Below are 12,869 nucleotides of genomic sequence, written 5' to 3' on the forward strand. Positions count from 1 at the left end.
TTATATTAACTCTCTGAGTCAGTTATTTGGAAATGACTGGTTGTTATTTGGAAGCAGGTGTGGGGACAGGAAAACTCCACCTACCATGACGTTCCCTGTTTTAGCATAGGTAAGAACTGCTGAGAAGAAGTTCCCAGACCAGGTTTGCTCTTGGGATCATAGACTTCCTAGCCAGATCTTGGGTGGATTAGGGACTATGAGTCTTCTCTGGCTGGTTTCATAGTGTGACAGAATAAAAGAGCACCTCCCCACCATGTTCCTGCTGTCCTTTTGATGGCCTCTGTCCACCTCCATCCCTTTATGCTTCCCAGCCAATTGGCTTGTGTTTGGATCCTGGCTCCGCTCTATACTGTGTTCTAGGCAAGTCACTTAACCTCTCAGAGATCTGGTCCCTCCTCTGTAATGTGTAGAGAGAGTCCTTCTCTGAAGGCTGCTAGAAGGCTCTCGCTGTTCTTACAAAGTGCTCTGAGCTCTCCTTGGCACATAGGCTGTGTGGATGGTGGTGGCCCTCACTCCTACCCCAACCCTTGCCTCCCTGAGACAGTGAGCTCACAGACATCCTGAGGGAACAGCCTCTCTCTGCCTTTAGCTCTGCAAGTTTCCCCTGCCCCGTGGGCCTGACCCTGTGCTCTGGACCCTAGAACCAGTGAGCTTACCTTGCCCCAGGGCCTCGAAACTTAAGAGCCACAGCCAGACAGCCAGGCTACCCACCTGGCACCTCCCTTCACCAATGCCAAAGATTCCCTGGCTGCACGGATTACAACACATCCCACACTGCAGCCTAGTTTCCAGTACCACCCTCTCTGGGCTGTAGAACCTGCTAGACTCATTCATACTGCAGGTCCTTTGCACTTGCTGCCCCCCCCCACACACACACCTGGGACACTTCCTCCCTGTCTTGACTGGACTGGCTTCTGTCCTGCAAATCTTACTGTGACTGTCACTCTTTCAGAGAAGCCCTTCCTGGGTTGCAGTTCTCCTCACCCTGGCCACTCTGTTCCCATAGGTTATGTTTTCTTCACTGTTCTTTATGCCTTCTCAAAAGACCAGTTCACTGTCTTTCACTAGGATGTACAGCCAGCCGGCTTTAAAAAAAAAATACAGATTTTTATTCATTGTGTGTAAGGTGGGTAAGTGCATGTGAGTGCAGTGTTAATGGAGACCAGAAGGGGGTGCTGATCTCCTGGAGTTAGAGTTGTGAGCAGTTGTGAGTTGTCTAATACAAGTGCTGGGAACTGAACCCAGGTCTCCTGGAAGAGCAGTAAATGCTCTTAACCACTAGGCCCCCAAAATGGCCCAGTATTTTTTTGTTTAAAGATTTGTTTCGTTTTTTGTGTATGAGTGTTTTGCCTGTGTGTGTACACCACATGTGTGCCTGATGCCTGCAGAGGTCAGAAGAGGGGTGTCAGATCCCCTGGAAGTGAAGTAATAGACAGTTGTGAGCTACCACGTGGGCTCTGGGAACCAAACCCAGGTGCTCTGCAAAAGAATCATGCTGTGGGATATCTTTCTGTATGCTGTGAATATGTGTGACCCCCACTGGATGATAAATAAAGCTGTTTTGGCCTATGGCAAGAAGGCTTACAGCCAGTCGGGAAATCCAAGCAGAGAAACAGAGAGAAGGGTGGGGTCGAGAGGGACATGAGCCCGCCTCCAAAAGAGCAACAAGATGCCAGCAGACTGGTAACGCCACGGCGACGTGGCAACATGTAGATAAATAGGAGTGAGATCATTTAAGATGATAGGGCTAGCTAGACAGAAGCTGAAGCCATAGGCCATACAGTTTGTAATTAATATAAGCCTCTGAGTAACTGTTTCATAAGTGGCTGTGGGACCGCCAGTGGGAGAGATTGGTCCAGACTGCGGGGCAAGGCAGGACCAGAGAAACTTCTGGTTACAGAACCAAGAGCTCTTAACCACTGAGCCATCTCTTCCGCTCCACGGACCATTTTATGAATGAATGAAAAGAAGTTGGGGGCTGCAAGCTTGACACAGAGGCTGAACCTTCCCAGCCTGTTGTTATTGTTTTTTTAAATAAAGCAAACAACCTACCGGGTGCATTTAACCAATTTTATTAAAAATTCATCCCAATAGCACTCACCTCCCCCCAGTCTCTGTGATACCTGGTGGGACTAAGATTTATCCATGGGTCCCAGACAGACCAGACAAACCGGCCTGTGCAATGGAGCCATGGGTATGCTGGGTGCTTCCTGGGTGCCCTAAGAAAACCCACATAGAAAAATACTTTACAAGGAATATGTTCTAATAGTAGCCAGAGAAAAATACAGCTCTGGGGGTGGGGTGGGGGGGTGTCACAGGGGAGGTACCCAAAATGCATAGGCAGGCAGGATGCTCACTGGGGAGGGAGCTAGGGATGTTGTGTGGGGCAAACACCCCTGTGAGAAGCCAGGGGGATATTGCATATGAGAAGGCCTCAGGCCATGGCCAGGAGGACCACCCGCTTGGCCTAGTTGCATATGTCTGGGAGGATGGGAGAGCCTCAGCCCGAGGGGAGGGCAGGGGTTGAGTTGTGTGTTTTAAGAGCCTGGAGTCTTTGAGTGGAACACAGATTTCCCAAGCCAAGAGACCCTAGAGTGCAATCAATCATGCCACATACCAGAAACCCAAAGCGGCTGAGCCATCTGCCCAAGTTCACACAGTCCCCGGTGCTGGTGGCCAGGAGTCACCTCTCCGCTGTGCCGTTCACCTGCCCTCAAGGCTGAAGATGTTGATATGTCTGTTGCCCATGATGGGTGGGCAGTATCTTTTTACCCCGGGGCAGTGAAAGCAGAGGGACCCCGGAGAAGCCATCACAAAGGGCAAGGTGTGGGGGAAGGCGCGGAAGAGCAGAGAGCCGAGGGGTCTCAGTGGGTAGGTGGAGATGGCGCCGGGTCTGCTCAGATTCACCCAAGGTCGCACAGCCAAGAAGGGCACCAGGAGCAAAGAATGGCTTCTTGGGCTCCCGCCTGTCCGCTTGAGCAGGGAGTCTTTCAGGGCAGAGAAGGGGAGATGGGGTAGGGTTGGAGGCCCCTGGGTCCTTGAGACCTTGAGCTGGGCAAACACAAAGCCAATCCCCAGCCCAGCCCAGACCACTGGGAGGTGGCTGATGTCCTGCCTGAAGCTGAAAGGGCTCTGCTTGGCGGAGATGAAGGAAGCCCGATTTAGGGGATGCTGGTACCCCCAGCTGTAAGAGGGGGCCTCCTTGAACAGCCCCTTTGGACCTTGCTGCCCCTTGCTGCTCTCTTGTCTTTCAACCATTTTCTCTCCATCCCAGCTTCTCTCTCTCCTCTTCCTCCTCCTTCCTTCCACTGACAGGGTCGGCAGGAGAGCTGTGACTCAGCCTTGTTTCCGTATCTGTTGGAGCAGCAGGTCAGTGGATGCGCCTGGACTTTTCCACCCCGAGCAGTGACTTGGGCTACAGTTTCGTGGAGCGGGAGGGTTGATAGCCACCGCTCTGCTCTGGGGTATAGAACCAACCACGAAGCTGAAATGATTGAGCCACCAACCTGAAGGAAAAGGCTAGCATTCCCAGATGTCCCTACTTGGGGTTTCCCAGTGTGGTCATTGGATGCTGGAGGCTCTCAGAACACCAGGGTTTGGGAGAAAGGGGGTTGCTATTCTCCTTGTGCCTCATCCTTCCTGGTGGCAGGGTCCCTGTGTGACTGGGTACCACCCGTCCAGTTGGATCACTGAACGCTTCCTGCCACAGTCCAGGACTGTCCTCCTGCTGATTCGCCTCCCAGGACGGGAAACACTGGCAGCTCATTTCGGTTACCACACTGAGCTGGGCTGCCCCCATGCCTGTCGCTGCTCTGGGGTAACAGTGCAGGGATCTGGAGGAACCCCGACTCTCTCCTGGCTGAGCAGCAGGTCTGACCCCCGTTAGCTGGGGTTCTCTGAGCGTCTTGAAGATCCACCTTGATGATGCCACTCTGCCGGGTGCGGAATCTGCAGACCCACAGCTGGATGAGTGGGGGCCACTCCTCCAGCTGAGCTACATGATGACCTCAGAGCATCTGGGGACTGCCGGGGCCTGGTGCTCGTGGTGTCCGGCGGCTCTGGGCCAGTGGGTTCCGGCTGACCACCAACTCCAGGATGTCCCCAGCCTCTGACAGGAGTGGAACGGCCAGACAGCAGTCGAAGTCCCGAGTGCGAACATGGTTGACCTGCACAGTGCACAGCCGAGGGACAGAGTCCGTGTGAATGAAAGTTCTAGAAAGAAGCTGCACCTATACGACCGACTGGAAATGGAGAGAGGGCGGGATGGGGCGGGACCAAAGCTTCGGATTTATCTTAGCTCCCACCTACGTCTGACCTAACACCCTTTCGACGATCAAGTGACCACTAGGTTCTGCCAGCCCCCCCCCCCAAACTAAGAATGGCATCAGAGCCAAAGCATGGAGTTCTGACTTGCCATAACCAGCCTACCTGATATATCCACCAATATTCTCTTGTAAATTGTATTGATTTCAATCACTCATGGCTCTAGAGTAAACTCTCTCATCCCCTTTGAGGTGAGAACTGTGGTTTTCCTGAAATGGAGTCCTGCCCCACCCAGATTTAGGAGAAAACATAAATTAAGTCCATTTAGAACAAAGACAACAAAATGAACAAGGGAATAAAAATAGCTGGAGCAAGGGAAGGGCAGTCTTGGAGGCTAAGTTAGGAACAGCCTTGTTTCCCAGGCTCTTTCTGTTAGGAGATCACGTGACTGGTTCTGGCCCGTAGGCTGGGAAGGGATCTGTCATATAATGGTTTGGAGTGAAGGCAGGAAAAAAAAAAAAACCCAAAAGTTTCCTACACCATGGAGTCTAAGGAGATGACGTGTCTCAGAGGAACAGTTACTAGACAGGCAGGCTGTCTGTCCGCCAAGGAGTCGACAGCAAGTGGAACCTCGGCCTCACCTGACTCACTCCCACTGGCCTCTCCATGCACTTTCAGAGTTCGAATCAAGCTCTGTCCCTGGGCCAGTGCTGGGGCCCCCCTGAGTTACCTGCAGGAGCCTGTCAAAAGGCTGCAGGCCCCCGTGCTGGGCTGGCCCATCGACGCGCACAGTGTGGACATAGACACCCTTCTCCAGGAGGCCATCTGAGACGCTGAAGCCAAAGTCGTTCCGCACTGGGTCCTTGTGCAGGGTCACCTGGGAGGAGGAGGCGGTGACCTTTGCTCCAACCCCCATCATGTCCCTGGGATCCAGGCCCAGTCTGCTGGCTGGTCATACTCTAGGCTGCCCTCAGCAGTCTGCCTGGGCCCTGTGGTATTGACCTTGCCATGTGCAGCCTGCAGGTCCCGGTGCTCAGGGGTCCCTTAGAAAGGGGAGTAGGGGATCATGTCATAGTGTTTCATCACCCTGGGCAAACCCCTGGATTTGGCATGTGCTCTGATGTCTTGGTTCTTATATAGATGCACACAGGGGCAAGAGACGCAGGTGGTGGCGGGAAGGTGTGTCAGTCATCTGCCTACAGTGGCATGCAAAGTGGTCTCTTGGTATCTGCAGGGTACCAGCTCCTGGACCCTATGAGGATCCCCAAATCTGCAGATGCTCAATGGTGTAGGATCTGCACAGAACCTGTGCCTGCCTGCCCATGGGCTCAGTCTTCTGAGACCTAGTTCATGGTTGATGCTACGTAGATGATTCACCAGGAATGAGGTCCAAAGTCAGCCCATGTTCAGTACAGATTTTTTTCTGTGAATACTTATTATTATTATTATTTTAGATAGGGTCTTTCTATGTAGTTCTGGTTAGCCTGAAACTTGCTATATAGACCAAGCTGACCTTCAACTCACAGAGGTCTGCTGGCCTCTGTCTCCAAAGTGCTGGGATTAAAGACCTATACCATCATGCCCAGCTTTTCCCTGAATACTTCAGATCTGTGGTTGGTGGACTGAATTCAGAACCTGTAAGAAGGGAAGACTAACTATATATATATACACACACACATATACATATATGTAATGTAACCTTAATGCGTGTGTATACATGTGTGTATGTAACATACATATTTGTATATGTGTACATGTATCTAGGGATAAAGTCTGCTGAAAAAGAATAGCCCACTGTGTATCACAGGTGTGTCTGTATGCAGGTGTAGGGTGCAATCATCCAAATGGTGAGAGTTTCAGAAAACTTAAAAAAAAAATAATCCCTGGGTGTTTTTGGTGGTGGTGGTGGTTGGTTTGGGTTTTTAAAGTTTCTATTATTTTATGTGCTTAATATTTTGCCTGCATGTATGTCTGCATATTCCTTGTATGCCTGGTGCCCTTGGAAGCCAGAAGAGGGCATCAGATTCCCCGAGACTAGAGTTACAAATGGTTTCTAGCTGCTGTGGGTGCTGGCAATCAAACCTGGGTCCCCCAAAGAGCAGCCAGTGCTCTTCTTAGCTGCTAAGTCATCATTCCAGCCCCCAACTCCCCATTTTTCAGTGAGGGAGAATCAACCTCAACAAAGGGTGGGGGCCCTCAGCATCCCAAGCAGGTAAGCTCCTCCTGGTGCCAGGCCCCCAGTGCCCACACTCTGCCTGCTTGCAGCCCCCAATCCCAGTGCCCACCCTGTGCATCTCCAGGGGCGTTGGCAACAGCAGCTCCTGCAGGTCTTCAGGGGATGTTCGGACCTCCCGGCTCCGGCGCCAGGGCCGAGGCCCAGGCCTGCCATCCACAGCCACAGTCTGCACAGCACCTGTCATGATGGAAGCCTGTGGGGACACGATTGTCACTCAGACACCATATACTTACTCCATCTGGCTCTGTCAGGCAGGCGTGCGGTCACAGGGTGAAGACAGTGGAGGAGGTCGTTGACCAACCACAGAATCAGAACAAGAGCCTCTGGGGACTAAGGGCAGAATAACATCTGCTCTGTGCCAGGCTCAGTCCTCAGCAACTACAAGTTTAACTCAATTTGAACTCGGAATCTGACTCCACAGTTAGGGTTCCGAGCCTCGGCTCACAGCATCAAGGCACATGGGAAGTGAGAGTCCAGGACAGAGGGAGGAGTCGGAGATGCCTCCAGAGCTGATGTCTCAAACAGGAAAGGGAAAGAAGAACACCCCCGGCAGAGGGGACACGGCAGAGCTGGACTGTGGGAATGCCTGGAGAGTCAGGGTCTTCCAGCACCCAGCAGCCTACAGGAAGTATGTGACTTTTTATCCCATGGTGACAACCGGCTGACTCTGGAGCAAGTAATTGGTGAAGAATGTAACATGAGCAGATGTGAGTGTTTAGGAGGGTATGGTGGCCAGGAAGGACATGGTGGGACCATGAAGCTGCCAAGCAAAAGGAAAAGGAAAAGGGTCATCTGGACAAGGATGGAGATGAGAAAGGAGCGGGGCTGTGGGACAGGATAGCACAGTGGGCAGGGTCAGAAGTGCCCATCATGTGAGTGTGAGTTGAGAGCATCACATTCAGAAAGGGACATCCACAGACCCCAGAGGTGCCAAAGTAGGATGAGCCTCTTCCAATGTGATAGTCCTAGGCACCCAGGTATCTCCCCAGCCTAGAAATTTCTCTCTTCACGTCTATCATGGTATCTGAGTTTCCATTCTGTCTGGCGCTGATGTCCAAATGCCAGGAAGACTGAGAAAGCAACTGTTTTAGGGAGAGCCAAGCTGTCAGGAAGAAGTGTGGGAGAACCTTGGTGGAGTGGATCTAGGTGCCTTTTGCACATCTCTTACAACTTGTCCTCACCTCCTGGAGAATCAGGGTCTACTGGAAAAGACCAGAGACTTGGGATCTTGGGATAAGAGTCCTTAAAGAGTAGAGCTTAAGTGGTAGATCAATGGGGCAAGTGCTTACTGCACACGCATGAAGAGCCACGTCAAGGTCCCAAGAACCTGTGTAAAGGCATGGCAGTGTGCATCTATAATCCTAGGCTGTATGGGGAATGGGAATGCAGACCCCTGGGGCTCACTGGCCAGATAGTCTAGCCAAAATGGTAAACTCCAGGTTCAATAAGAGACCCTGTCTTAAAATAGAAGGTGAAGGGGCTGGAGAGATGTCTCAGTGGTTAAGAGCACGGGCTGATCTTGCAGAGAACCTGGATTCAGTTCGCAGCACCTACATGGCACTCACAACCTATGTAACCAGTTACAGGAGTTCTGATGCCCTTTTCTAGCCTCTGTGGGAAAGCTGCACACAAGTAGGGTACATACACATGCAGGCAAAACCTGGTTTGGAACCAGTGAAGTTCAAAGACTCGAGACCTCAGAGACACTCCACTACCACAGAGTGCATGGGCAACTGTAGCTAAAGCAGCTGCAACATTGGAGCTGGAAAGCCCACCTGAGCACACACCCAACAGACAGGTGAACCACACTCTGACCACACACCCAACAGACAGGTGAACCACACTCTGACCACAGACACAACAGACAGGTGAACCACACTCTGACCACACACCCAACAGACAGGTGAATCACACTCTGACCACACACCCAACAGACAGGTGAACCACACCCTGACCACAGACACAACAGACAGGTGAACCACACTCTGACCACACACCCAACAGACAGGTGAACCACACTCTGACCACACACCCAACAGACAGGTGAACCACACTCTGACCACACACCCAACAGACAGGTGAACCACACCCTGACCACACACCCAACAGACAGGTGAACCACACCCTGACCACACACCCAACAGACAGGTGAACCACACTCTGACCACAGACACAACAGACAGGTGAACCATACTCTGACCACACACCCAACAGACAGGTGAACCTACACTCTGACCATAGACACAACAGATAGGCAAACCTGAACCCAGGTGGCTGGAACTAATAGAAAATGCAAGAGAAAATTTAAGTCTGTCTAAACTATACAGAAAATCAAGAAGCTAAAAAGTAAAAGACATTAAGAAAGAAAATCTCAAGACATGAAAAGCAGAGACGTTAGGGAAATAAAACGAAATTGCTGGGTGGTGGTGGCGCATGCCTTTAATCTCAGCACCAGCAAGACAGAGGCAGGCAGATCTCTGTGAGTTCGAGGGCAGTCTGGGCTACAGATTGAGTTCCAGGAAAGCCACAAAGCTACACAGAGAAACCCTGTCTTGAAAACCAACAACAACAACAACAAAAAGTAGAAATTGAAATAATCTCTAAGAATTGGATTGAATATTGGAATGAATACAGCTAAGAAGAGGCTTGGTGAATTAAGAGAGAGATAAAAGAAGGCAATTGTCTGTTAAAACCCCGCGCTGGCTACTTTTACATCAACCTGACACAAGCTAGAGTCACGTAGGAAGATGGACCCTCAGCTGAGAAAATGTCTCCCTCAGACTGGCCTATGGCAAGCCTACAGCACATTTTCTTGTTTGAAGATTGATGCAGTAGGGCCCAGCTCACTGTGGAAGGTGCCACACTTGGGTAGGTGGTCCTGGGTTCTGTAAGAAAGCAGGGTGAGCAAAACAAGAGGAGCAAGCCAGTAAGCAGCACCCCCTCCATGGCCTCTGCATCTGTTGCTGCCTCCAGGTTCCTACCTTGAGTTCCTTTCCTGACTCCCTGGATGAGGTACTATGATGTGGAAGAAACCCTTTTCTCCTCAAGTTGTTTTTGGTCCTGGTGTTTATCACAGCAATAGAAACCCCAACTAAGACAACCCCAAACATGCATTTCTGTAGATTTCAAGACTTTAAGTCACATGACAGTGGAAAACATTAAAATATTTGATACCGAGTAGACAGCAAGAGTCCCACAAACAAAACCTGTGGGGTCACAGCCAACTCAGTGCTTACAGGTCAACTCATAGCTTTGAAAATATTCTATGTGAAGAAAGAAGAGTGGAGACTAAACAGCTAAGAAACCAGGACAAGTATCTTTACTTACACACACACACACACACACACACACACACACACACACACACACACACACACACACACACAAGTCTAAGAAAATGAATATCAAAATGAGCAAGACAGAAAACAGAAAAGACTGGAAAACCAAAACTAGAGTTTTTTTTTTGTTTGTTTGTTTGTTTTTTGTTTTTTTGTTTTTTTTTATCCTGGTAATCAGCAAGGCTGATGAATGGGGGAGTGCCCCCAGTCAACAATGCTAAAATAAAATGGGGGTGGTGGTGGTGGTAGCAGATGAAACAGAGCTTTCAATTGCTCTCAAAACTGAACTCAGAATAGCTTTGTCAGGTCCCCCTGTCCCATACGTGAGTGATGGTGACCCTCATCACCCAGGCACTGTGTGCACATGCCACACATCCACAAGGACATCAGGATGGCCTCAGGGCACTTCCATGCACACACTCAGACATGCACGCCCTAAAGATATGCATGTGTGTGCATGTGCCTCATACCTCTCTGTGTGTAAAGGCCCCTTCACACCCGGTGGTGGTGGCGCACGCCTTTAATCCCAGCACTCGGGAGGCAGAGCCAGGCGGATCTCTGTGAGTTTGAGGCCAGCCTGGGCTACCAAGTGAGTTCCAGGAAAGGCGCAAAGCTACACAGAGAAACCCTGTCTCGAAAAACAAACAAAAAAACAAAACAAACAAACAAAAAAAAAAAAACAACAAAAAAAAAGGCCCCTTCACGCCCCAGGTGCCCAGGTGAGAGCACACACACTATAATAGTTAATACCGAATGTTAACCTGTCAGGATTCAGAACCAGTGAGGAGATAAACCTGGGGACATGTCCATTCAATTGGGTTGGTTCACTGAGGTGGAAAGATCCACTCTGAGTGTGGGTGGTACCGACCCATGGGCTGGAGCTCTGGACTGAATAAAAGGAAAATAGAGCCAAGCATAACACGCAAGCCTCTGCATCCTCACTGCAAATGCAGGGACCAGGATATGAGGGACTGTGTCTTGGAAGTGTGGGCCAAAACAAATCCTTTCCTCCCCTTTCCATTTCTCATGTGTGTGTATGTGGGTATGTGTATTTGCATGGGTATATGTGCACATGTATGGGAGTGCACAGGCATGTGTGTCTGAATGCATGTAGAGGGCCAAGGTTGATGTCCAGAATCACCCCTCCCCCCTCATTGCTTTTTCATCTTATTCATTGCAGCAGGATCTCTCCATCAAATCTAGAGCTCATCAATAATAGCCAAGCTTGCTAACTAGCTTGGTGTGGGGGCTCCCCTGACTTCTTCCAGAGGCTACCATGCCCACTCTACATTTACATGGGCTTGGGGGGATCTGAATTAAGTGCTTTAACCATCTCCAGCCCATCCCTTCCTTTTTAGAGTGGCTTTTGTCACAGCAACAAGACATATAGGTATTACACATCCCCAGGTGACATGGGAGCCTGACTCCATTGATGTGTAGCCTTTCCCCAGCCCTCCAGGGTGCCCCACAGGCCCTCTGGCCAGGTGACAGTACCTCCAGCTCCCTTAGCAGTTCCGACTGACCACAGGACTCCAGGTCTTCAAGGGCCTCTCCAAACACTCTCCAGAAGCCCTCCTCTCGGGCGGGGCCAGGGGCTGGGCTGCAACAGGAACCACAGCGTCAACTCCTGGTGGGCGGGAGGGTGGGCGGGCTGGGCCTGAGGAGTCTTCGTTGCCTAGGGCCCAGTGCTGGGCTCCAGGGGCCATAGGGCGGGCGGGCAGGCAGGCGGGTGTCCTCGGTGGCAGTGCTGGGGCCCCAGGGCAGTGGTTGGTGACACAGAATGTGGGGGGAGACGCAGTTAGGGGCGACCAAGACTGTTGGTGGCCAATTAGAACAGGGGCAGATGAGACGGGGTGGAGAGCGGTGACACAGGACGCCTGGGAAGAAAGACAGACGGACAGACAGAAGACAGACAGAGAGATCCATGGGATAGCCCCAGAAGACAGTCCGATCCCGCCCAGACACATGGTACCACGGGACAGTGACAGAACAGAGCCAGAACCAGCCAGGACATGGATGGATGGAGAGGATGGGATATCTGTGCTGGGGGTGGGGTGGGTGGGCAGCACCCATCCTGGCCAGCCCACATTGTGTGGCCCATCTGCAGCTAACACCTAGCTTGCAGGACCCCTGACAGCTCTCGGAGCCCTTTGCCATCTGCCACAGTGTGATTTACAAAGTCCTCATTGCTCAAAGGCCCGGCTTTGCTTTTAAGGAGGACCGTGCAGCATGGATAGAGAGGTGAGCCCAGGCAGGGGAGGCATGGGTGTTCCTTGTGGGGACCCACTCTGTGCGAGCTGGCTGCTGTACGAACCCAGTCCTACGCACGCAAACATGCACAGCCCAAGACCGGTGGCTGTGAACTGAGAGTCACGCCTCATGCAACCTGATCTGAGGAGGAGTCTGGGTTCAAACTCTGAGTCTGATGTTGCAATTCTGAACGCAGCTATTCACAGACTCAGGAGGAACAAGCCGGGCTGCCACCTCACTAAGACATGTCTGCTGCTATCTTCCCACAGAATGCCCTTTCCAGGCCAGGTTTAGTCCTCAGGCCAGGGATGCTCTTCTGTTCTAGCTCCCCCTCTGGCTACCCCTCCCCCTTAGTGTTCCCACCACGGACCTCATCGGTGGTTCCCAGTCCCCCTCCTCCTCCTCCGGGAAGCTCTCATCAGCGGGGCCAGGTGTGTAGCTTGACCTCCGGGGCTCAAGGGGTGGGGGGCTGCTCTTCAGTCTGCTGGTTCGCCACTCCTGGGGAGTCACACCTCGGACCGCCACCTGTGGAGTGTAGGAGCCTGGCGGGTGGAGAGAGGGATGTGGGCCTTCTCTCTAGCCTGGCCTTGTCCTCCCTCATTCCCAGAAATTGGATACCAGTGGGCAGATCTGTGTCCTTATCGGGCCCAAGTGACCACTGAGAGACCCAGGAGTCCCTGTCACCCACCCTATCAAGCCCCTGGAACATCCAGACATCCAGCAGTTAACATTGAAGTTCCAGCACCATGGTCAGCTCCATGGGCGTGGCTTGTTCAAGAGCC

General features: G+C 51.7%; 1 protein-coding gene across 5 annotated transcripts in view; it reads right to left on the reverse strand.

Moving 5' to 3' along the window:
- Positions 1 to 2,062: 2,062 nt before the first annotated feature.
- Positions 2,063 to 12,869, reverse strand: part of Grip2 (glutamate receptor interacting protein 2) — an 83,342-nt gene continuing 72,535 nt past the window's right edge. For 3 of the 5 annotated variants that reach the window (XM_042273657.2, XM_006972546.4, XM_015988984.3), the window contains exons 20-24: positions 12,458 to 12,629; positions 11,332 to 11,437; positions 6,549 to 6,692; positions 4,994 to 5,140; positions 2,063 to 4,166 (exon numbers count right to left, since the gene is read on the reverse strand). In XM_042273657.2, coding sequence (XP_042129591.1) covers positions 4,008 to 4,166; positions 4,994 to 5,140; positions 6,549 to 6,692; positions 11,332 to 11,437; positions 12,458 to 12,629 — 728 coding nt within the window. In that variant the 3' untranslated portion in view covers positions 2,063 to 4,007. Of the gene's footprint in view, positions 4,167 to 4,993; positions 5,141 to 6,548; positions 6,693 to 11,331; positions 11,715 to 12,457; positions 12,630 to 12,869 lie in introns of all 5 variants that reach the window. The other 2 variants (XR_013050026.1, XR_013050025.1) reach the window with 1 other exon arrangement.

The sequence above is a fragment of the Peromyscus maniculatus genome, chromosome 3, assembly GCF_049852395.1.
Source record: "Peromyscus maniculatus bairdii isolate BWxNUB_F1_BW_parent chromosome 3, HU_Pman_BW_mat_3.1, whole genome shotgun sequence".
NCBI classification, from domain to species: domain Eukaryota; kingdom Metazoa; phylum Chordata; class Mammalia; order Rodentia; family Cricetidae; genus Peromyscus; species Peromyscus maniculatus.